This window comes from Camelina sativa, chromosome 1 (assembly GCF_030686135.1).
Source record: "Camelina sativa cultivar CO46 ecotype springtype chromosome 1, ASM3068613v1".
Lineage (NCBI taxonomy): Eukaryota > Viridiplantae > Streptophyta > Magnoliopsida > Brassicales > Brassicaceae > Camelina > Camelina sativa.
The window spans coordinates 1756918-1781383 of NC_141880.1; the positions used below are offsets into that span (position 1 = coordinate 1756918).

General features: G+C 37.7%; 7 protein-coding genes across 10 annotated transcripts; 3 read left to right on the plus strand and 4 right to left on the minus strand.

Annotated features, from left to right (window-relative positions):
* Positions 1-48: 48 nt before the first annotated feature.
* On the minus strand, positions 49-5945 carry LOC104708267 (uncharacterized). 2 transcript variants are annotated; one of them, XM_087461065.1, is made up of 19 exons: positions 5377-5945; positions 4877-4986; positions 4526-4684; positions 4324-4389; positions 4141-4230; positions 3705-3998; positions 3499-3596; positions 3359-3394; positions 3144-3264; positions 2809-3045; positions 2629-2724; positions 2470-2535; positions 2279-2317; positions 2049-2183; positions 1539-1891; positions 1303-1396; positions 1034-1216; positions 796-902; positions 49-466 (listed from the first exon to the last, which is right to left on the minus strand). In XM_087461065.1, the coding sequence occupies exons 2-18, from the start codon at positions 4973-4975 to the stop codon at positions 804-806; spliced, it is 2265 nt and encodes a 754-aa protein (XP_087317191.1). In that variant the 5' UTR covers positions 4976-4986; positions 5377-5945; the 3' UTR covers positions 49-466; positions 796-803. The 2 variants fall into 2 exon arrangements, with proteins under 2 accessions (XP_087317191.1, XP_087317215.1); XM_087461089.1 differs by lacking the exon at positions 49-466 and having other exon boundaries at positions 500-902; positions 5377-5786.
* Positions 240-485, plus strand: LOC147949457 (uncharacterized). The gene is given in 2 exon segments (XM_087461156.1): positions 240-279; positions 282-485. Coding segments are annotated over 2 exon segments (129 nt in total). The 3' UTR covers positions 371-485.
* An 857-nt stretch (positions 5946-6802) lies between the features above and the next one.
* LOC104708362 (uncharacterized) lies at positions 6803-8669 on the plus strand. The gene is made up of 2 exons (XM_010424952.3): positions 6803-7273; positions 7717-8669. The coding sequence occupies exons 1-2, from the start codon at positions 6936-6938 to the stop codon at positions 8369-8371; spliced, it is 993 nt and encodes a 330-aa protein (XP_010423254.2). The 5' UTR covers positions 6803-6935; the 3' UTR covers positions 8372-8669.
* A 16-nt stretch (positions 8670-8685) lies between these two features.
* On the minus strand, positions 8686-11882 carry LOC104708539 (uncharacterized). 2 transcript variants are annotated; one of them, XM_010425166.3, is made up of 4 exons: positions 11566-11882; positions 11198-11456; positions 10482-10594; positions 8686-10378 (listed from the first exon to the last, which is right to left on the minus strand). In XM_010425166.3, exons 3-4 carry the CDS (start codon positions 10568-10570, stop codon positions 8887-8889), a joined length of 1581 nt encoding a protein of 526 aa, XP_010423468.1. In that variant the 5' UTR covers positions 10571-10594; positions 11198-11456; positions 11566-11882; the 3' UTR covers positions 8686-8886. The 2 variants fall into 2 exon arrangements, with proteins under 2 accessions (XP_010423468.1, XP_019099988.1); XM_019244443.2 differs by having other exon boundaries at positions 10482-11456.
* Positions 11883-16241: 4359 nt separating this feature from the next.
* On the plus strand, positions 16242-18712 carry LOC104708692 (gibberellin receptor GID1A). The gene is made up of 2 exons (XM_010425336.3): positions 16242-16590; positions 17191-18712. The coding sequence occupies exons 1-2, from the start codon at positions 16552-16554 to the stop codon at positions 18184-18186; spliced, it is 1035 nt and encodes a 344-aa protein (XP_010423638.1). The 5' UTR covers positions 16242-16551; the 3' UTR covers positions 18187-18712.
* Positions 18713-18925: 213 nt separating this feature from the next.
* Positions 18926-21341, minus strand: LOC104708780 (paramyosin-like protein). Its single transcript, XM_010425433.3, has one exon. It carries the CDS (start codon positions 20964-20966, stop codon positions 19086-19088), a length of 1881 nt encoding a protein of 626 aa, XP_010423735.2. The 5' UTR covers positions 20967-21341; the 3' UTR covers positions 18926-19085.
* On the minus strand, positions 21336-24167 carry LOC104708854 (receptor-like cytosolic serine/threonine-protein kinase RBK2). 2 transcript variants are annotated; one of them, XM_010425536.2, is made up of 8 exons: positions 23789-24167; positions 23428-23540; positions 22874-23308; positions 22510-22761; positions 22200-22437; positions 21983-22118; positions 21709-21858; positions 21336-21553 (listed from the first exon to the last, which is right to left on the minus strand). In XM_010425536.2, exons 1-8 carry the CDS (start codon positions 23839-23841, stop codon positions 21383-21385), a joined length of 1548 nt encoding a protein of 515 aa, XP_010423838.1. In that variant the 5' UTR covers positions 23842-24167; the 3' UTR covers positions 21336-21382. The 2 variants fall into 2 exon arrangements, with proteins under 2 accessions (XP_010423838.1, XP_087317461.1); XM_087461335.1 differs by having other exon boundaries at positions 22874-23358; positions 23789-24084.
* Between the last annotated feature and the right edge of the window lie 299 nt (positions 24168-24466).

Consider the following 24466-nt stretch of genomic DNA (forward strand, 5'->3'; position numbering starts at 1 on the left):
TTCTATTAGGAGGTCAAAGTTTCAGGGACATTCGGTACGATATATTAGTTTTGAGAGGTAAATAGGACGTCTTTCCCCCAAAATTAGAACCAAATTACATTTTGATTTCAGGCTAGTCCGCTCTCTGTTGTAGCCAGCAGAGATAACAACAGAGAGAGCTCCTAATGTATACAACATTGGTTTCTTATTATTTGAGGAAACAATCAAAAATAGTTTTTGTTTTCCAAAGCTCAAACCTAATGTACAAGTTCAGTAAAGCTTTCGACACCATCTCATCTAAAATCTTGGACCTTTATTGGTGCCCACTTCTCATGTATCCGAGCTCCAAAGAACAGTATTATTCTCCAGCATGAAGCTGAGTAAACACTAGGCCAAGATAAACCAACATTTATGCTTTTCGAGGAACAAGCAATGAAAAGCTATAGACTTCCATGAGATTAAATGCACCACCAGACAGATCCCAAATCTGTAGAGCAATAAAGGATATCGTGATATTCAATTTTCAAGGCTACGATCAATATAAACTTATATGGTCCTATCATTGTTTCAGATGGAAAAGAGCAATCTACAAAGGCTTTGGTATCGAGAGTTGGGTATAAAGCTCAACATGAAAAATCTACCAACTCAGTATCTCTAATTTTCTTTCTGATGGAAATACCTAATATGAAATCACCTTCCCAAGTAAAAAAACATCAAGTCCGATGGAGCCTGAGATTAGTGCTCCACAAATTCATCTTAACAAACACACCAACATCAAGCATTTTCATAAGTTTTCACCCTTTTCTAATAGTTTACCTCAAAAGTTATCTAGCTATAGCCACTCTGTAGTTGAGAATTAGATCTTCATTTTTTTTCCATATATATGTCCGTACAGTTGCTAAACTCATATCTGGAGATAAGACCTGAAATAGTCACAGAAAAGCAGCTTGTTCAGCCTCATACTCCAAACAATTAATTGAGACCCGTGAAAAAGAACAACACTCTAAATGATCAGAAGTTGAGCAATAATTGAATCTCTTGAAGTCTGACTTACCTGGTTATTGCATAAGATTTCGATGGAAGGTCTAAGTTTCTGCCACGGCTTTAAACCAGACTGTAGTAATCCATTTCCTGCAAACAGTGGCTGAGGTTGTCCTCCTGAAACACTTGCTGCATCTATAGCTAGACTATCCAACGGATTGTCAAGGACCATCTTTTCCACAACGTAATTGGTAACCTACATAGACATGTACGAAGCCACTGAATAACAGAGATGGCAAGCAAAACTACAATTTCAACTTACAGATAAATGCATAAATGTACCTTGTGAACTCTTAAGATCCGGGGTGCACTAAGTTTCCCTAGTGTAACCACTTGCACAGTTGAACCTTCACATGGATGTAGGAAGAAGCTTAATCTGGAAATTTGAAGAACTTTCAAAGTCAGAGATTTTATGGAAGATGTTTTATCTATTTATATAAAAATGTAAAAATATATGTGATGAAAATGCTAAAAGTCCAACTATTTTTTTGATTAGAGAACAAGGTAGTGCCGAATACTTTGTATTTTCTCTAGGTGGAAGACGATTGTTCAAGACAGCGTCCAAGCACCACAATGGGAAGTCCTTCTCATCTTCAGTTCCAGTAAACTCGGTTATCTTCTTCCTCCATGGTCCTCCTTGAGAACCCTCGGTTATGATGGAAGGAGGGGAGACAGAAGAAAACTCGAACGGAGGATACACCGGATCACTTGCAGCACTACTGTCTTCAGTTTTTGATGCACTTATATTTTTTTTGGTATCTTTTACAGATAAAGTATCTCCAGAAGCAAGAACTTGGGGTTTTGGTTTGTGCTTCTTCTTTGCCAGCCAGTGACCCAGCAGGCCTTTCAGTGTTTCACGAGCTAGATTAATCTACAAGTCACATAATCCAATGACAATAATAGGTTTAAATTGACTAGGATAGAGCAAACAAAAGTCCAAAGATTCACTTCTCGTAAAAGGAATCCATTAATTATATGCAACAAAACTGATTAGCTTCAACATAACTAAAAGCAGGCATTTAATTGACCTTATCATCTTCAGGTCGCCCAGAAACTTTAAGGTCTGCTGAATACATCTCAGCTGAGAAGCATTGTGAAGTCTCCAAATGTACAGATAAGCATCCACGTCGTGTATCCACAGTAAACCATGATGGAATGCTTACCTATAAAAGAAATATGAGCATCATTAAGGTAAACAAATATGCTAATCTCACTAACGATAAAAAACACAACCTTTGAAAATAATCAAGAGACTTACCATCTCAAACAGTTCTTCTTTCTTCTCTTCAAATGAAATCTGCAAAGATGGAGACAGATATATTTTTTTTTGACTTAGTACATCTCCATTTGCATTTGGAGCTATATGTAAATGATATATCAGAATTGCAGCAGCAGATACATATATCAAATATCATGAACTAGAAAAAGATGTGTAGTTTCCGCAGTTACCTTTCCATAGTCCTGTACCACAACACCCCTAGTGATATCCCATAGTTTCACTGAGCCAGCTGCGTCCTGCAAAAGAAAAACCAAATACATATTATTGACCCCTCTTCAAAACTATCAATGGCGGTCTCTTCCCAGAGCATTCAGAGAAATCTAATTTACCTTGGTTACAATTTGCCTTTTATTATTCAAAATCTCATGTTGCACAATCGGGTGAGTTCCTGGAACAGTTATTGACGGCTCCTTGTAGGCAGGGGCCTGCAGACAAGCGAAAAATTAACCACACTGAATTAACAAAGGGTAAACAGAAGAATTTACAGGAACGAATTTGTTTTTGCTTACTGGATTTAGTCCTTCCAAAGACACCCTCGCCCTATTAAAAGACAAATTCCCAGCCAAAAAAGAGCCACCTCGTTGAAAGACCTTTTGAGGACTCTGTACTTCGGCAGGCCATCTCTCTACAGAGGAGTCTGTAGTTGCAACCCATATACTATCATCTTGCAAAGCTAATTGCTGAATTGGATGGTCCTTAGTGCACAGCAAAACACTCTCCCTTGTTGCCAAGTCTGTCAAGTATAACTGACGGAAACATAAAACATAAAACATAAATGAAATTGAAAAGGGAAGTTATACATGGAAGGGAACCAAAGAAAGAAGCAAGTGCGGTTTCTACTCACACATTGGTCTCTTCCACCGCTATAAACATGACTAAATGATGGAGTGCATGCAAGCGCCCAAACTGAATCTGTATGCACGGCATAGGTATGAAGACATCTCTGCTGACCAAGATCCCATAGTCTAGAAAAAAATTTAGAACCAGTTAGAACTGAAATAATCACTATAACCTCATCCACTGGGTATCATAGTTACGAACTAATTAAGAAATACAGACCTTATCATAGAATCAGAGGATCCAGACAAGCAAAACCTGCAGTCTCAAGGTGAGAAACACGAGGAAACTCAGTCAGTCAGAGAAAATAATAGGAACAAAATAAACCATTGCTGGCAAAAACAAAAACAAAAAAACTTTACCTGCCAGTTGAGTCCAGAAGCAGCGCTCTGACATTATCTGTATGCCCCCTCAGCTTCATACTCTTTGAGCCGGTTCTCGGGTCCCAGACACGTAAAACCTGCAATAAAAAGAAAGAACTGAGTAGTATTCAAAAATCAAAAACCCAAAAAGATTTATCGGTTCTTGTTCCCAGGTATATTCTATGCAACCTGGATTGTATGAATACCTTCTCTGTTCCACCAGAGACGAGCACCATCCCGGTATCATTCATCGCCAAAGCATACACGGACTCCTTATGGCCTTTGGCAATTGTTGGCGTGTACCCATGAGATGGAGATGACTGCACAGAGATATTGTTGCTTGAACCAACAGTTCTTAAACTTGTAACAGGACCATTTGCACCATTTGAAGAAGAACTATCTTCATTAGCGTCGTTAGGTTTCGTAACTGGTGACAAAGCAGCTTCGATATCCCATATAAAAACTTCCCCACCAAGGCCACCAGATGCAACAACATTACTCTAAAAGTTGCGACATCAAGATAGGATCAGAATGTGACAATGAGAAAGCACATATATCCTACAAAACTTGCACCACCATACCAAGAATTTTTTTTTTCAGGTGGAACTATAAAGAAAACAAGCATGAAGAATGACAAATTACATTTTTTGCCGCAACTGCCAAACAAGTGACATAGTCAGAATGCTGTCGGAGAGTCCTCGTACAGACTCCTGCTGATAAGCCGTCCCATGTCTAGATACAGATTATTAAGCCGCATTAAGAAACCAATATGGTAATACAAAAACAAAACAAAGTATAACGAGAACAAGAAACAAATTCACAAACCTTGACCGTAGTGTCTGAAGAGCAAGAAACAAGAGTGCTTTCACCAGCCAGAGCAGCGTCGTTCACCTGAACAGTAAACATGGGGGGGGTTTAACATAATTAGATGCACAATGGAACAGGATTCATCTCAGGAAACACAGGATCCTAATGACTACTGATCATCCCTATACAGTTAAATTTCAGTGACAGGAAAACTATATACCCAGTCAACATGAGACTCAAACGTAGCAGAGCAAAAGGTAGCATCGTCATCAAATGCCCATCTCTTGAGTGTACCATCACGACTTCCAGTGAAGAGGTAACTTTGATCATGAGAAACAGACGACTTCAACACATTCAAGCAATTAATGCCAGCACAATGCTGCAGGATGCACAAAACATAAGAAGAACATCATCAGGATTGAGTTGAGAAGGAGATTTCACTTCAAACTAATTCAACTAATTTCTGGTTAAAAAGAATTATGAAGGAACTAGAAAATAAAAATAATAATAATAAAAAAAAAAGCAAAGAAAGAGTAACACAACAAACAAAATTGGTGTAAAACAACCTGACCTTTGTGTCGTTGGCATCATTTAATACGTAAGTAAGCTTCTTCTCTTTGCGAGTGCGAACAGAACCGCCATTACTGCCGGCACTTCCAACCCGGTGCATTTCAAATGATCCTGAAAGGAGAACCACAAAAAGTAAGGGACAAAACAACCTCCTCTAAATAGAACAGACTAGTTATCATCATCATCCAAAACGAAACAAGACCAACACACATATATTGCTGGTAGTAGAGTGAGTAATCTGAATCGGGAAGAGTTATCCTCATCTAAGCTCCCAAAAAATCCTCAATTGACTCATCATCAAAGGAGGAGATCAAAATCAATAGGAGGCTACACACAATTCCGATGTACAAGAGACAGATTACAAAATCATCACTACTAAGACTCACCACTTTTGATCTAAAACTATTTGCTCAATTTCTAAGAGGAGAGAACAAAAATATCTAAAGAAGAGGGAGACAACAAAAAAGGTGGAATCAGTCGTAAGCGAAATTATAAACATACCTTAATCCGAACTTCAGATGTAAACGATGATTGTAACAACGTGATTAAGCAACCCAAAAACACACAGACACAGAGTTTTTTGGAAAGGAAGATACAAACCCTAGAATCGATCTTTAGCGCGGGGGGAGTGAATATAACGAGAGATTTGGGAATCGGATTGATCTCAGAAACTTTAGCACAAATTTGGAAAAAGTATTAGAAAAAAAAAAAACAATTAATTAAAAGAGTCAATAAAAGGAAGAAGAAGAAGGAAGGGCGTGATTGCGTTTTGGAGAGAATTGGAAGAAGAAGAAGAAGTGAAGAACGAACGAAAATTATAAAAACTTTTTTTTTTTTTTTAAACACAACACAAACTCGAGACTTGGTAAAATCAGCCCATAGCGTTTAAGTATATCGAAATTTATTTATTTAACTTTTTTGGGAATGGATAAACATTAATATATATGTTATTTTCTTATTGGTTGGATGACTTGCTAAAGTTTATTTCAGTTTTTGACCACAATAAAAAAAATATATATATATATTGGGGTAATTTTGTAATCTTATAAAACCGCTAGTGATCGACCACCAAAGAGAGCACTCGAACATAATATAACAAGTTTTGTAAAGTCCAATCAAAATATCTTTACATTACGAATTGTAAAAGATCAAGTGAGGTCAATAACATGGTATGTGTGGCACAATATAAACTGGTATACAGTAATACAATCATTAATTGCTTACAACAAATCTAAGCATTCAATGCGTAAAGATATCACTTATATGCTCTTCAAAAATCTATACTTTCAGATCCTTTTGAATTGAAACAAACAACGCATGCTCGCTCATTCACCTTGTTTTGTGTTTATATTCTTCTAATTCATACTACTACTCATAATCATCTATATCCAAACCCCAAATCTTGTTCCTTCTACGACAAATGTTACCTATTAGAAATCATAACTAGAAAAAAGAAAAAAAAAACAAATTATGCAATGGATTCTAAAGCAATAACAAAAAAAAAACGCATTAGTAAACATACACTTTACTGTTTTTTTTTTCAAATGCAATGTAAAAAAAAAAGTAATTAAATTAGTAAATACTAATAAATGCAATGCATTAGGAATCCATTGTCTCACTTGTTTTTTTTTTCTTTGACATGTATTGTCGCACTTAAAAAACATAAGTCAAAGGCTTCGAGGGATCAACACCTTTTAAAACGGGTAAAACATTGACAGTTTTTTTAAAAACATAAGTAAAACATAAACAAAACTGTACAAGAAAACTTATTTGACAAATTTTCTTAATATATATATTCTTACCAAACAACAACAAAAAAAAGTGTCCTGCAATTAGCATCTTGATTTAGGATTAAATCCTAAAAAGCTTTACAGCTGTAAAACCTAATTAGTATTATATTATAATCAGGATCTGAATCACAAAATATATATAAGAAAAAGAAAAAAAAAAACTAAGTTTACGACATTACTATTATTGGTTAAACGAACTCGTTTCCACTACTAGTTTCCTAAAGCAGAGTCGGTTTGTGGGGATCCCTCTCTTCTTCTCCTTCTTCTTCAATGGCGTTTCTCTCCTATTCTTCATCGTCTCCGGCGATGCAGAAAGGAATCTTTGTCTCCATGCCTGTACTTATACTCTCCGTTTCGTTCGCAGCTATTGCCTTCTTCCTCCTCTCTTCTTCACTCTCGTCTTGCTCCTGTCCTCCTTCTATACATTCCCCTCTTAACGAAGCCGTTGAAGCTCCCGTCGGCGTTGATGTGAGGATATCGCCGACGCAAGATGATATTAAGTGGGTTGGAGATCTGATTAGATCCAACGGTTTGCATATGCAGAAGAATGAGCTTCGGAAAGGGATTAATCCTCGCACTAGGGATCAACAACTCGCAGATCTGAATCAGTAATCATCCCTACAGGCTCCTTTTCTTGTTCGAAAGTTTAGCTTAGCTTAGCTAAGTGGTTCAAGTTTGGTTATTTGCCAATTCCTTCTGTACAAATCGGTATATAAAAAGATGGAATTTTTATTTGATATATGTTATGTATGTGAATTTAGTAGCTTTTATGTCTTCATTGCCTCCTCTTTTAAGTAATTGGAAAGTGAAAAAGTTTTAGTTTTTGAATCCATATCTATATTGGAAATTGAAGAACAAAACTTACATTGGACATCTTCTAGTGAGAGCCAATGGATCTGAGTGCTGTTTAGAGATTTAGCTATGGATTTTGTGATGTATAGATTTGTTTAAACAGAGTGTATGTATGCTCTTCGATGGTTCTTAATAGTCACCGTCTTTGTAAAACTAGGAGGCATTACTTTTTTCTGATTTCACTCTCTTTGAAATTCAGGTACAAGGGTATATCTCATTACGAAGGAGATGAAGCAAACAACCATACAGCTCTTCCATGCCCTGGTGAGTTACTAGTTGAGCAGCATCACAGCAACTACGGTGAACCATGGGCAGGTGGTCGTGATGTATTTGAGTTCTTGGCTGAATCAGCTAAACTTAAACCAAACTCCCGTGTTTTAGAAATCGGATGTGGCACGTTGCGTGTGGGTTTGCATTTTATCCGCTATCTTAGTCCCCAACATTTTCACTGCCTTGAAAAGGATGAGCTTTCGCTAATGGCTGCTTTAAGATATGAGCTTCCATCTCAAGGTCTTCTACATAAACGACCTCTTATAGTAAGAGGCGATGATATGGAATTCAGCAAGTTTGGTTCAGATACAACCTATGATCTGATATATGCAAGTGCTGTCTTTCTCCACATGCCTGATAAACTTGTGTGGACTGGACTCGAAAGACTAGTAGAGAAATTAAAGCCTTACGATGGGAGAATCTTTGTTTCACATAACGTTAAGTTTTGTTCGCGGTTAGGAGGAGACAAGTGTGCCCAGAAGCTAGCAAGTTTAGGACTTGAGTATCTTGGGAAACAAACACATGATAGCTTGCTGTTCAATCACTACGAGATCTGGTTCGGGTTTAGACGGTTCAAAACATAAAGCCGGTTGAAGTTTTTGCTGAGTGTATTTCACTTTTCTTGATACGCCATTGTTCTCCATTCTCTAAGGATTGGATCAAGAGTTAAAGGAGGTTTAGATACTGTTTTGGTGAACAAAAGCAAAGAGTCTCTACAAAAGGTTGTGAATTAGAAAGATTGTTCTGTATCAATTACTTTTATTTTTGTGTCTATGGTCAGAGAGATTCACGTATTGTTTATATAGTAGCCAAATGATTTGAGAAATTATTTTGTTTGTAACCAAAGACAAATTCTTTTTCATATTTTAAAAGTTGTTACCACTTTGTTTGCCAGTAGTTTGATATAAAAATGTTAACAATAATACTGCAAATAAAAAAAAGGTACAACCTGAAATTACCATTCAAGAGACAAAGGCATGTCCAAACAGATCACAAAAGGATTACAGTACCATTCTGCAACAAGAAGCCATCATCTGAGAAATAAAATACTACATCTTAGAAGAACTAAGACCATCAGACTCACAAATATAGACCACCCTCAATCTAAGACAATGGGGAAATCTTTTCTTAACCCATCTTGATCTTCAACCTCACCAGTTTTACCACAATCCTCGTCCTCGCTCTGACTTTCTGTCTCTTCTTCTTCCTCACTGCTAGAGCAATCACTCGTGAGTGGAACACTCTTGATAGCAGCAGGGTCTAGCTCAAAAGAACCAGCAGGAACTCCCTCTCTCTCCTTTCCATTTAACTTAAGTGATGGCACCCTGTGGGAGAATCTTTGCATTTCCTCTGGTGCGATCATGAGTGAGACGACTCCATGCTGCCCAGCTTGTTCATAGACCGATACAAATCCCTCAACTTTTCCTAAATAGGCCACTCCAACGCCTAGACAATCGTCAAAGTTGACCAGAACTTCCACAAAGTCGAACTTATAAGGAGGCCTGTGCTGTTCCGGGTTATTGTTCCAGCTTTTGCTCCAGTCTCTGAAAAGAGCCCACGTTTCTCCTTTCCTTGGAATCACAGCGATGAAGTGTCTGCTATGTATGATGGGATTCATCACATGAGAAAAGGTCAACTGGCTTATAGTTTCTGTGATCCCTACTTTGAACCTCCCGCAAGCAGCAGGAACAGAATCCTCATCTTTATGTTCAAACCATGTCAACTGAAGACTCGTCCCACGTTTATTAATTTTCTTGATTCGACCATACAACCTAGGCATAGAATCTATACCATCGTATAGAGCCCATACTTGACCAGCCTTGAAAGATCTCATCGTCTTGCTGAAATCTGCAAACTCTGAATGAACACACAATAATGGCTCATGTTCCTCATCACTGTCATCAATGGAGACAACAACTTCTTCAATATCTTTTTCATGTCCTTCACTTATTTGTACAGGAGAGAATGTAGAAGCCGAATCTTTTTCCATGTCTTCATCATTATGCTTGTGTTGTCCAAGAGCCTCAGCATCTCTATCATTCGTTGCCAACAGTGGAGGCCCAGATTCTAGCCTACGTCTCTTCCGAGTCCCTGCTTGCATTGATAGTTCTTCAACTTCTCTCTGTTTCAATTCAATCTCTTTCTCTCTTTCTTCAAGTTCCTTTTCCTTTAACTCAAGAAACTTCCTCTTCACATCAACCTCTATGGCTTCTTCCTGCTTTCTCAGTTCAAAAATCTCTTCTTTCTTCTCTAGTTCAGCTGATTTCTCTCTGATGGTATCATTAAGCAACCTGAGCTCATTCTCCCTCGATTCAAGTTCCTTAAGAGATGCTTCCATCAGCTCAGCTTCCTTTCTCATCCTCTCCAGATCCAGAATCTGTTTCCTTACAGACTCCTCCTTCAAATCCAATTCCATGGCTCGTTGCTTTAGCAAATCAAACGGCTTGTCGATTTCTTCCGACCGTAGCGATGAATCAAGAACTGATGAAGCTTTCTCGCGAATCTGGTCTAGGATTTTATGCATCTCCTCCTTTTTTTTATCAACCCCCTCTAAATCACCCTCCACTGACATTAGGTCATATGCAGCAACCCTAAGCATTCAAAAATCAAAAGAAACGAACAAATAAAAATACAATCTTTCATGAACAACAAACGATTTGTGACATTCAGAGAAAGAAGGGAAAAAAAAAAAACCTTTTTCGAGGTTCATCTTCAGTTGGTGCCGGCGCCGGATCCTGCTCCGGCGTGTCTCTTCCGAAAGGTTGTGAATTTTCCGGTTCCATTATGATTTTGCCTCGTTTTAGTTGCTGTAAAGATTGGAGCTTTTTGAGCTCTAGGAAGAAGTATACTGAGAAAGTTTGCTTTTTTTTTCCTTTCTCCAGTTAGACAGAGAGCAAATTTGAAAACACAATTTGAAAAGAAGAGAGAAAGATGAGTGAAAATAGAAGAAAATGGAGGGAGGATCACAAAAGTTTTTGCATACACGTTTCCGGACAAATAAGTACTTCCTTTTGTGTTTACAGCCGTTGGATTAAATTATTTAACCGTTAGATTACTCATATAATTGTTAACCGTTGGATTAAATAATTTTTGACCGTTGGATTACTGAAATCAGCAGAGTTTCTGATGATTTTTTTTAGCCGTTCGATTTCGTTTGTCAGAAGATGAGAATCATTAAATAATCTTTGACCGCTGATTGATTGCAATGGAAAGGGATTGTTTTGGTAAATGAAAAAATTACCGCTAGAAGTGGGAAACATTCATCTTGTAAAGAAATTATATATATCATATACATTAGTAAAATACTAAAATTAGTGGTTAAAGTATCATCTCGTGTTCAAAAAAAATATAGTTCTAGTTTATTAACCTGAAAGGTTAGAATTTAGAGCTTTTCTATGTGTTGCCATTACCTTTTTCTGATTTCACTCTGTTAGATCAGATTCATTTTCTTTCTCCACCAATGCACTCGCTGGCTCAATGATGGAAGCCTCAACCTTCCTCGCTCTATCTTCTTCAACCAGATTCACTTGCTCTTCCTTCTTCTCCAGCTCTAGAATCTGTTCCCTTACAGATACCTCTACTTCAATGGCTAGTGATAAAGCTTCCTCCTTTTCTTGATCTAAGCCCTCTAAATCACCATCCACTACCATAAGATCATAAGCAGAAACCCTAAGAATTTTTCAAAAACCAAAAAATTGGTCATGAAAACCAAAATTAAACCGATCAGAGAGAGATCCATGTAACCGGGAAGCTTCCAGAACAAAACGAAAAATTACACCTTTCTCGAGATTGTTCTGCAGTTTGTACCGGCGCCGGAGTGTCTCTGGGTAAAGGTTGTGACTTTTCCGATTCCATTACGAATTCGCCTCCTTTTAGATGCTGTGAAGATTGGAGATTTTGGGCTATAGGAGGTAGAAGACTGTAGAAAGTTTGCTTCTTTATTTTTATTTATTACCCGTTAGACACATCAAATTTGAGAAAGAAGGCAAAGAGAGAGAGAGAGAGAGAGAGAGAGAGAGAGAGAGAGAGAGAGAGAGAGAGAGATGATTCGACTGAAAAAATAGAAAAAATTGGAGGGAGACTCAGAAAAGTTTTGCATATACGATTCGAGTAAAAAACATACATACACAAAGAAGAGTCAAAGCCCGTTGGATCAAATTATTTTCAACCGTTTGATTACTTTTTTCTCTATTATTTTCTTTTGAACAAATCTCTATTATTTCCTTTTTTCACATGTGTGTCTCTGTCTATCAGACGAGAAAGATAAGCCCATTAAACATATATAGTAGGCCCACTATATATTAAAATTTGAAAAATCTGGAAATATATTTTATTAGGTCAAGAATATACATATGAGAGAGTGTCACTCTTGTTTTCAGCTGGGATTAAATTGTATGGTTAATTGATTATTCTGGTGAATTTAATTTACTCCAATATATATGCGTTATTGCAGTCTCTGCTATGCACAAATATAAACAAGAGAATAATTATAAATACATGGTTCATGATGAACGAAAGAAAGATAGTCGTCGACGTAATTAATAAAAGTGTAATAACAGACCATGATCCATCTACTCGGGTTATGTACTTGAGCTATAAAAAACAAAAGTTCATTAATTATTAAAGAAGTTAATAGTTTTTGTGCTAAATGAATAAAAACAAAAATTGAGGGGATGGGAAAGAAGAGATAAAAAAAGGTTATAGCAAAATTACAAAGAATATTAAAGAAAGATTGCGACAGCTGAGGTGTGATCATTTTGAATCCCTTAATAGGACAACAAACACTATTTTTTTAAAATTTATTATTTCATATATTAAACTTTACAACAACAACAAAAAAAAAAAAAAACAAACCAAGCTGTTCTCCATAGATGTTGACCGCCAAACTCTAATGCTTCCAAATCTTATTTTCTTATATTGTTTTTGCTATGCACCTTTTTACAAACCACACGCCTCTTCCCTATCTTTTTTATTTTGTTAACATTTTCCATATACATACCTTATTTGTATAGGTTTGCTTGGTACGTTACGTAATTTTATACAATTGTGATTATAGTGCATATACAATTAATATTTAACGTGTGTATGCCCGCCCTTACATGCAATTAAAACACAAAATTTCAAGTATATGTTATATAGAGAGATTTTACCCCCCCAAAAAAAAATGTTACATAGAGATCTCCCAAGTAAAATTAATATCGATCAAGAAGCATGTTAGAACTTAGAAGTCTCCTCGAAGTACCCATATTGTATAGTTGAGTAAAAAGTTTTTTTGAATCAATCTACGTTCAATGGAATCCGCGCCATATATGTTCTTCAGCATTAAATTTGATTATATATTTACGTTCTACCTATAGTTGAGTATATTTGTAATTCTCAACATAATCAATCTTAGGTACTGTATAAAAAGATTACCGACACTGCTTTAAAACTTTCCTAAACGTTTTACCGACATGCATATTACTTTTATTTTCCATAAACGTTTTACCGACAATATATACTTTCTAGAGGAAATTTCACGACCGAGATTGTGACACTCATTAACATAATTTTAAAGATATACACACCAAAAAAAAAAACACGTTGAAAAGCACCTGGTAGCCATTCCAGCAACCAATCTTAATTAACCACTTTTCAATTCAATCATCGTCAAATTGTTCTTTAGTCTTCATATTTTTAAAAAAAAAACATATATACTTGTTTCATATACATGTTTATTAAGGACTCTCGCATAATTATATACCTTATTGATTAGCTCGACACACTTCTTGGAGGGTGTGAATGGTTATAGCGGACAAATCTATCTACAAATTAGACCGTTTTTTATTTATCCATTTATTATATATAATCCGTAGTAATGTGGTCTACAGAAAACAGAAACAAAACTGCAGCAGACTAACTATAGACCATTTTTCTTTAAAAATAGAGTTGGACCGCAGCGGTTCGCTGTCCACGCTTAAAACATAGCGGTCTAGTCCGTATACTGCCTCGACCGCAGTTACCATTCAGATTCTCAGTGGAATAATATAATTAACGGAAATTACAGAATCAACATACATAGTAACTCTTAACTATGAATAGTATTTCCCATTAAGATATTTTTATGTGTATGTAGCCCATATAGGACATAAATAATTGAGTTTAAAAAAAAAAGTAAAAGCTATCGGTATTATTACTAAAAATAGTCATATGTTTTTTTTTGGCAGTTAGTACAAGACTTACCCTTTTTAATAAAGAGGCTGATTTAATTTTAGTTTTTTTTGTTAAAAGGCTTTCAATTAAAATGCATAAAAAGTAATACAGAGATATGATTTGTAGATCATATAGTTTTTGAAAGTAAAGCAATGGGAGATTATACAATAAAGCATATTCTAAAAGGAGAAAGATAGAACTAGTGGGAACTGGAAAGTTAATCCTCTAGCTATTTTATGAATCGATCATCTTCGACCACCACGGCCACCACGACCACGCTTGCCTCGTCCTTTGACCGTAATCCATTGATCTTGGAGTTTCTGGGTAGGTTTGATTGTCTTTCCTCCTCGGGTACGTTGAGAGGATTCATCACCTATCTCATAACCATAATCTCCAATATCGAAGTCAGCAAGTTGATTACTTCCTACGATATTTTCCTGCACAAACTCATTTTGCAAAGAACTTGAACAAGGTGTTGAAAATGGGACAGGTACCATTGGAGAAGATGACAATACAACTTCAGTGTTGATGGGAATGGGGTTGCATAAGGCAGTGGTGATGGTAGTAGCTTCAACTGTAGTAGTAGTATGCCCAGCCACAAAGGCTGGTGAGGGTGTGCGGACTGTAGTCTCACCAAGTGCAGCTTCAACTGAGTGAGTAGGGGAGACATAAGTGCAGGCAGAAACATAACCTGCAGCAGCTGCTTGAGAGAGGAGAAGACATCTAGTTTCTTTGTGGCCTACAAACCCACATTTACTACATTTTGATGGAAGCCGAGAATACTCCACATCCACTATAGAGACATTGCCTCTTTTGTCCTCGACAACAACTCTATCTGGAAATCCTTTTTCTAGCTCAACTTCAACCATGAGCTTAGCCACTCACATTAGAGACGGATCCAACCTTGGTTTATCAGTAGCCATAGGTTCACCTAAACCTGAAGCTATCCAACTGATTCCCCAGTGCGAGTAATGATGACTAGGGATTTTTTTTAGTGTAACCCAGACCGGCACAGATGTGATCTCTGGCAGAGCTAATGTGTCAGCAGAAGTCCATGGAGCAACGAACATGATGCAATCATCAATGTGCCATACACCACACTGTAAAACCCAGGCTTTAGTTGGTGCATCTGGAATATGAAACAAATAAGAGGATTCCCCAAGTTTTCGTGAAAAACTTTTACACTTTTTCCCCCAAATTCTATTAGCCACTACATTGATGAGACCTCCAGATGGTGTAAGGCAACGATTAAACTGACCTATCACATATTCTTGTTGATTCTCAAGCCCTCTCAACAAGACATGATTTGGAATGTGTACCTTGGGGGTGCCATCTTCCATGTAAGTTGGCGTTGTTGTTTGATGGAGATTTCGGATGGAAGGGTCCATCTTTGCTGCCCATGGAAATCATAGTTGTCCATCCTCTTTAATCGCTGGAGGAAGGATGTCTAAAGCTGGATCAGATTTGCCTCTTTCTATTGGAATTAGAGTTTCGTGACGGTAAGGCACAACTTCTGAGATGATCTTAGGTGGTTTTGCCCATGCTCCAATAGTGGGAACAAAAGGAGTAGAGACAGGAGCTGTCAGAGGCGGAGAAGAGTAATGCAAGGTTTGAGTTACATCTTGCGTCGCGAGAGGAGAGTTCAAAGCGACGGAGCTCTGACGAGAATCAGTGGCAACAGAATCCATCAAGTCAAAGAGGAGAGACTAGATAGCTCACCCGAGAAGAGATTACCGGAATCAGTCAGTGATGACTACAGGACGGCGACGTCCTGATTTAATTTTAGTTGCCATAATTAGATATTTAAGCTTAATATTCTTGTCGTTATTTGGACAAGAGTTTATCAACAACAATGACATACACTCTACAAAAATTATTAAATGCTTTCTTCCGGCTGGGCCATAGGTAAAAAAAAAAAAAAAAAAAAAAAAATTATTCCACGAATAAAATTGACACTATACAAGTATACATGACATGATCTAATTAAGAAAAAGGGTAAGCCTACACTATTCAGTACAACTCGTTCTCAATTAACTACTACTACTAAACATGAACTAATGCATTATACAAAAGCTGTGAGATCTATGCTTAAAAAAAGAGGAATAACGCATTGTCTTTTGATGAATGATGATGATGTAGTAATATATGATATGATATGAAGAATATACCAATTCTTATCCTAAGAACATATTCTCTCTTTTGTGTTAGTGACACTTCGAGATAAATAGTATATAGTTTTGGATTAATCACCCTCCTCCCCCTACTCATGCGTCGACGCGTCTGCGCGTCTGCGCGCACGTTACATGCTACACACTCTTCTCTGTGCTAAAATACGCAGAGATATTCCTTATCCTCCACCTCTTGGCGTTGGCGTAATATAAATATGATAAATATGATTTTTTTTCTTAGAAGCAGGAGTGTTTGTTTTCCCCCATTTACAGAAACTTAAAAACAAAATTCACAAATCACACAAAAAAAGATACGATCTTTTCCGCTTCTCGTCCTTACTTTTGCGGATTCGATCTGGGTTTTAGGTTTTCAACAAGAAATAAAAAAAGGGAACTTTCCTTCAATGGCTGCGAGCAATGAAGTGAATCTTATTGAGAGCAGAGTAAGTTTGGCTTTCTTTTGTTTTTAAGTCTCTATATATGTCTTTTGGGTTGCTGATTTTGACATGGGTCTCTTTCGATTTCCTTGTTTAATTTTGGTTCTTCCATGGCCTCTCTGGCTTTTGCCTTCTTTTTGTTTTTTTGATTTGGGTTAAATCAGTTCTTTTCAAAAGAAACTAAAATTTGAAAGCTTTATTAGGTCTTCAATTCGATGAAACGTCAAACGTGTCGTCTGTTTTGTTTAAGAGGTCTTTACATAATCTCTGTGCTTTTTGCCTTTTCTGTCTTCTTCTGTTTGATTCTGAATCTTAGTGTTTGTTTATTCAAGACTCTGTTATCCGATTTCACCCTTAATTTCAAACTGACCCTTTGTTCGATTTGGTTTATACTGTCTAGTGGTTAAGATCAAATAGTTTGATAAAGACTCTCTTTTGATGCTTCAATCGAGTACAAAACACTCTCTTTTGTGGTTTCTGTATGATATAAGATTAAGCCCTTTCATTGGTCTCTCTTGTTGTTGGTGTTTTCTGTGGTTGGAATTTCTATGATTTAAGACTTAAGTAATCTGATTCTTATGATCTGCCAAATTTTGTGTGATGCAGACAGTGGTTCCTCTCAATACATGGGTTCTAATATCCAACTTTAAAGTAGCTTACAATATCCTGCGTCGCCCCGATGGAACTTTTAACCGGCACTTAGCTGAGTATCTAGACCGTAAAGTCACTGCAAACGCCTATCCAGTTGATGGTGTTTTCTCATTCGATGTCCTGATCGATCGCAGGACCAACCTTCTAAGCAGAGTCTACAGACCAGCTTATGCAGATCAAGAGCGACCTCCTAGTGTTCTTGATCTAGAGAGGCCCGTTGATGGCGAAGTTGTCCCTGTCATACTCTTCTTTCATGGAGGTAGCTTTGCTCATTCTTCTGCAAGCAGTGCAATCTATGATACTCTTTGTCGCAGGCTTGTTGGTGTATGCAAATGTGTTGTTGTATCTGTGAATTACCGACGTGCACCGGAGAATCCTTACCCTTGTGCTTATGATGATGGTTGGATTGCTCTTAATTGGGTTAACTCGAGATCTTGGCTTAAATCCAAGAAAGACTCAAAGGTTCATGTTTTCTTGGCGGGTGATAGCTCAGGAGGTAACATAGCTCATAACGTGGCTTTGAGAGCGGGTGAGTCTGGAATCGATGTTTTGGGGAACATTCTTTTGAATCCTATGTTTGGTGGGAATGAGAGAACTGAGTCTGAGAAAAGATTGGATGGGAAATACTTTGTGACGGTTAGAGACCGTGATTGGTATTGGAAAGCTTTTCTACCAGAGGGAGAAGATAGAGAGCATCCAGCGTGTAACCCGTTTAGCCCGAGAGGGAAAAGCTTACAAGGAGTGAGTTTTCCAAAGAGTCTTGTGGTTGTCGCGGGTTTGGATTTGATTCGAGATTGGCAGTTGGCTTACGCGGAAGGACTTAGGAAAGCCGGTCAAGAGGTTCAGCTTATGCATTTAGAGAACGCTACTATTGGGTTTTACCTCTTACCTAATAACAATCATTTCCATAATGTTATGGATGAGATTTCTGCGTTTGTAAACGCAGAATGATGTTAACGCGGGGATAAAGAAAGGAGGGCTATTTTAACAGAGCCAAGAAGTCTTTCAAACTAACAAACAGGTGAGATGCTCGCTCGGTTAGTTTTGTTTTAGTGTTTAGTATCTAAGTGTGTGGGAGGTTTGTGACTGTTTTAAAACGCTGGATTATGAAACGTTGAAGCTTTGTAGAAGAACAGCGAAGCGTTCTGAAGGCTTCAAAAGGAACAGAGCACAAGTACTATATTTTCTCCTTTTTCTTTTCGTCTGTAATGTTTGGCTTTTTAGCTTTTAGTCTTTAGCCTTTTTTTATCTTATAACTAAAAGCTGATTTCTCAGCATGGGAGTGGTAACTGGTAAGTAACTATATATACTTCAAGAATGTAATGTTTATATATAAAAATTGTAGTGATTTTGGTAAATGTAGGGTTTGTATTGTATTGTATTTGTTGCTCCTCTTTATCGTTGTACTCTATGGTTTTTACAAAAAGAAGCATTGCATGTATAAAATGCTGTTAAATACGAGTGAATGTTTTACTAACCCTTCGTTTATTTCAACTCTAATGTTATTGTTCATTCAACAACGAAAAAAACAAAAGATAATCCTGTGTTTCAAAAAGCCAACAAACTATAGAAGGATTCTTTTTTCTACATGTGAGGAATCTTTTGTGCAATGATGAGAAACAGCTAAAGCTTGAGGAAACAAGTCCAAAAAAAGATATAAATAAAATCAATAGATGCACAAATATATATATCTGAGGGAAAAATATTATATTCCATATTATAGTTGCTGAGACCTAAACAACATTATTTGCAAGGTACGCGTAAAAAACCTCATATGATACTCAGATTAAACTCGAAAACGAGATAAATGTCATGATAGTGGTTAAGTGGCAAAACCATACTGAGAGAGTTTAACGAGTCCTAGCGGCATAGGCAAAAGATGCAGCAGCAAAAACTGTAGTTACTGAGGAAACGAGAGTCCAGAAGTTCTGCTTCTTGTGTGCCTCTTCCGTTGATTGCTTCATGATCTCAGCTTCTTTCTTCATTTCCTCAATTATGTCCTCTTTGTTTCTGAATGCTTTCTCTATCGACTCTAGCTCCACAGCATATGACTCTGTTCCATTTTCTCGCTTCTGTTGCTCGCTAATCAATCTATCTTCTTGGTTCTCTAATTGAGACAGCATAGATGCAGCACTCTTTACCATCACCAAGCTGCGTTTTGCATCCATTCCAGCGGATTCTAGTTTTGCTTTCAGAGCATCCAAAGCTTTTTTGAGCTGTACAAGCTCCTTTTCAAGTATAGCCTTTTCGGTTTTCAATGATTCAGACTGACTCTCCAAATCATTCTTAGCTGTACACAACCTCTCGTGCTCAATCTTAATTTTCCCAAGCTCTTCACAAGTTGTTTCAATCATCTTGTCTGATTTTAAAACCTCTGCCTTAAGATCCTCTCCATGTCTCTTCTCCTCATCAAGTGCCTTGTCAGCTTCTTCTCTCTTGAGCTCAACTTCCACAATGGCATCGCTTAGCTGACCAACTTTGCAGGTAAGCTTATCGTTAATTTTGGTTTGATCATCACATAGCTTTTGCAGCACAGCAACAGCATGCGTTAGCTCATCAGCCTTTTGATTCAGCTCATCAAGCTTTGCCTCCCGACTAAAAACACGCTCCTCAAGCTCAATCTTCTCCCTAGACAATTGATCAATCAACTTCTCCTTATCAGATGACTGCATATTGACCATCTCCATCTGTTTCTCTACTGAATTCTTCTCCTGCACTAACCTCTCAAGCTCAGATTCCTTGACAGTCTTCTCTTTCCCTAATGCATCAATTTCCACAATCATTCTTCTCTCTTTCTCCATAGACTCATCAAGATTCTTCTCCAACCTGATAACTAGATCCTTCAAAACCCTCTCTTCCTTTGTGAACCTCTGCACAGTCTCGTTTAACTTGTCTAACTTTTTCTCCAACTCCTCAATTTTCCCCTTTTGTTCAGTCTTTACACTCTCCATCTCATTCTTTTCACTCAATAGCGCTTTAATCTCACTCTTCAATCCATCAATCTCCTTCTTCCCATCCTCAATTGTCTTCTTCAAACCAATCTTGTCCTTGTTTACCACTTCGATCAACACTTCTCTCATCTCCCTCTCCTTCACCAACTTCTCGTTTTCAGATTTCAATTTCCCAATCACAGTCTCCAAATCAGATTCTTTCTCCTCAGACCGAACCACACACTCCTTCAACCGATTCGCTTCCTCGCGCTGTGAATCAAACCGGTTCTTGATTAAGTCCCTCTCACCACAGACCTTCCTAACCTCTTCCTTCTCCATCTCAACCTTACCCATAAGCTCATTTCTTTCCCCTTTCAAAACCCTAATCTCGCTCTCTCCATCCCTCATCAACCTCTCAACTCCAATACCCATCTCTCTAAACCGGCTCTCAACAAAATCAACAACCAAACCCAACTCAATCTTCAACCCGATATTCTCATCACTCACCTGATCCAACTCGCCACGCAAACCCGTTTTCTCCGACGCGAAACGAGCCAACTCGGTCTCCAACTCGTCCTTGGCGTGAACAAGCGAATCGATCTGATTTCTCTTCTCCATAGCCTGTTTGAGAAGCATCTCGTTGAGAGACTTCAAGTTCTGGAACCTCTCCTCGGAAGAATCGTGTTCTTCCATGGAAGACTGACGACTGAGCGCCGTGGCTTTCTTGTCAGTCTCGGGTGCTTTCTGGTTATCATTAGTAGCGGTTTCGTTACTGTTACGCGACGCTTTCTTCCTAGCCATTGGTTTTTGCGGATTCTCGAAAGTGGTGGCGGAGATTAGGGTTTTGGGGATTTCGATGGTCAGACTCAGACTCAGACTCGTTTCGAGAGAGACGAAACGTTTTTTTCTTTTCTTTTGGGGGTAAGTTTGCAAATTTCAAAATTCATGGCCCAGATTTTAAGGTAAGTTATCTTATCATCACATCAATCATCATCGGTCTCCTCCTCTGATTCTAGATATTTTTCGTAAACTTGCACGTGAATCCCACGTGATATTAATCGTTTCGGTTCAATCGTAATCAAAAAACCATATGATTTTAGTTTTTTAATAATCGTTTCTAGTTTTTTTTTTTTTTTTTGTAAGTTTTTCATAATTTACATTCTCTAATGATTAAAAAAAAAACCAAGAATAGTATTATTAAGTATTCTTGTTGAATTTTAAGAAGCTAAAGCAATCTCACGAATGCGATCAAGATCTCTCAAGTGCTTTGTTGAGTTATATTCTACACTATCTAACGATTCTTCAGAATACGTTCGTTGCATCATCTTTCTCTTGGCTTCTCTTGGAGTCATCACGACACCTTCTTGACCTAGTAATAACTCCACAACCTGAATACACATGTCAAAAATAATATAACCGATCAAACCAGATTCAATTGTCCAGCATCTACATAACGTTTAAACCGGACTTAACCGGTAGATGGTAAATCACAAAAAGGACAAGTAAACTTCAGAACCTAAATGAGGACGGATTTATATTGTACCTGGCTCATCCTGGGTCGTAAAAGAGAAGACTGCTCGATGCATAAAGAAGCCGTGGAAGTTAACCGGATTAGCTCTTCTCGGTTATACTCATCTCCAAGCGATGGATCCACCAGTTCTCTTATCGCTTTTTTGTCTAGCAATGGCTTAGCCTGTGACCATATAAAGAGAAAATGAAACATATATAACTCGTACCAGACTGATAAAAAGGAATGTCCAATTGACAGTGAACCGGTCCGGTTTAGTCTCAAATTTCAAACCGGTCTTCATACTCACCCATAAGACTAGGCTCTGCTGAGACTCGTCAAGAGCAGGATGACCGGTTATGAGCTCCAGGAGGAGAACTCCAAAGGCAAAAACATCAGTCTTCTCGTCCACAATTCCATGCATGAAATATTCTGGTGCAAAGTACCTAAAACATTGTCGAAACCATTGAACCACAAAACAAAACCTATAAATGTTTTGCTAAAACCTAAAAGTTTCAAATAGTTACCCGAATGTTCCCTCGAATTTGGAAACGTTATGGTGCGTCAATTGCTTGGGAAGCCATTTGGCTAACCCAAAATCACAAATCTGCGGTTGAAAATCTTCGGTGAGAAGAATGTTATCGGCTTTGATGTCTCGATGAATGATTCGTCTTTGACAACTCTCATGAAGATACATTAGTCCATCTGCTGTTCCTAACGCCACCTTGTAACGTCTGCTCCAAGTCAGCTTATCTTTTGATGGTCCTGAGATACGTTTAGAACTGATAAGTTTAAAAGTCCAATCTATCCGTTAAGTTTAGGGGTGAACATACGAACCATGGAGGAGAGAGCCTAGGCTTCCAAGAGGAGATAGCCTGAAAACGAGATGCATTCCACCCTCGATGCAACAACCGATGAATTTGGCAGTGTTAGGATGATCAACATGAGCTATTATCCCAAGTTCCGACAAAAACTCGGCTGTTTGCTCTTCCGGTGTGCCTTTGGTCAAACGTTTCACAGCGATTAGCTTCCCTTCCGGTAAAATTCCTTGGTACACCTCCGCGTAACCACCTCTTCCGATAATGTTTTCTGTAAACATACAGTAAAAGTATCTTTTTTTTAATCGCTGTCATAGAGAAGCACCCAAACAGTCCTTTTAAGTAAAAAATTAAAAGAGAGTATGTATATATAACTCAGATACCGGGATTGAAATAGTCAGTTGCGATTTCGATGTCAGAGATTGAGAAGTTGTGAAGAGATGATTGGAAATCGTAGATGTCGTGAAGGATCAAACCATCGATATGTGGATCTGCGCTTTTGTTGCGCTTGGAGATAGATGTGGCAGCGCCGCTCAAAGGAGGAAAGGAAGAGAGGCGTTTCATGGATCTGCGTTTCCATAGCTTGAAGAACTTTCCCCAGTTAGAAGATGCTCTGTGATTAATGCACCGTACGTTTGCGTCTGCATCTGCATCTGCGTCTGTGTTGTTGCTATCGCTAGCTTCTCTGTTTTGAGGAGGAGGATCGTCAGAGGAAGATGAGGAGGAAGAGATTGAGCATCGGGTTAAGCAGGCTTCGAGGGCTCCTCTCGGTGATTTAGGGTCTTGCTTTTCTTTCTCTACCTCTAGACATCTTAGATCTGAGAGGGGAATAGAGAGCAAACGTTGGAAGAAGATGGGTTTTCGTGATCTACAAGCAATGTATAAGAAGATAGAGAACAAGGAGAACAGAGTATGAAACAGAGGAGCTGGATGTTACCGTGAGCTGAAGCAGAATTCATGAGAAAAGCGTTGGTTCTTTTGTGTTTTGTCGTATGGTTCACGTCGTTGTAATCTTCTTCAGTGACATAACTTGAATATTTAGAGTTGTACCTGCCTCCGAAGATTCAGAATAGAAGAACAATAAGTAAATTATCCAGGGAAGTGACAGAAAATAGTTGGGAAAGTTTTTTAATATGCTTTAACATTTATGAAGTTTCATTGAAAAAGTAGCAGAACAATAGATAAAATTCCAAACTTTCAGACCTTCATATCATGTCTACAGAGAGAACTTAATCAAATATGAGAACAAACATAAAAAGAAAACGTAGGAAAATACAGTAAGTGCTTTGATTGATTACATTGGAAGAGCACAACACAAGGGAGAAGCTTCTTTGCTTTGGTCTACCGCCATGACAGAGTTTTATTTTCTTTGAAACTTTTAAGATTTTCTCATAAACCTAAAAAAACCAAAGAGGCAAAGACAGAGGAACATGGCAAAGAAATAGAAAGAAGTTTGTTTCCAAAAAGAAAAATAGAAAGAGGTTTTGAATTTTGGTGTTCGTCTCGAGACACCCGAAAGAAAAGGTTTTGTCTTTGTGTTTAAAAATTTGATTACTAATTTAATTGTTTTTTTTCGTTGACCAATGGTAGATCTACTAGTTTTTTTGTTTGTTAAGCTATTAATTAGACTCTAATATGACTAAAATCCTATATATAGCAATACCTTTTGATTTTCTCTCTCTGGATTGAATCTCTTAGCTTCATTTATTGCGAAAAGGGTCCGTAGAACTCGCTTTGTATGTCGTCTGGTTATCCTAATTCCTAAGTGATATCCGAATTTAGAGTTTTTTAAGATGAAAAAGATTCTTAGTTTCTTTTCTGGTTGATCAAGGGATTTTGTAAAATATTTATAGTTATTAGCTAAAAGTAAAACTAAAGGAAACCCAAGTAAATCTATCTAAGTATTTTACATTCTTGTATATATTGTGAAGATACTTAGTCCATAAAAAAAAGTATATATTGTGAAGATGATGAAA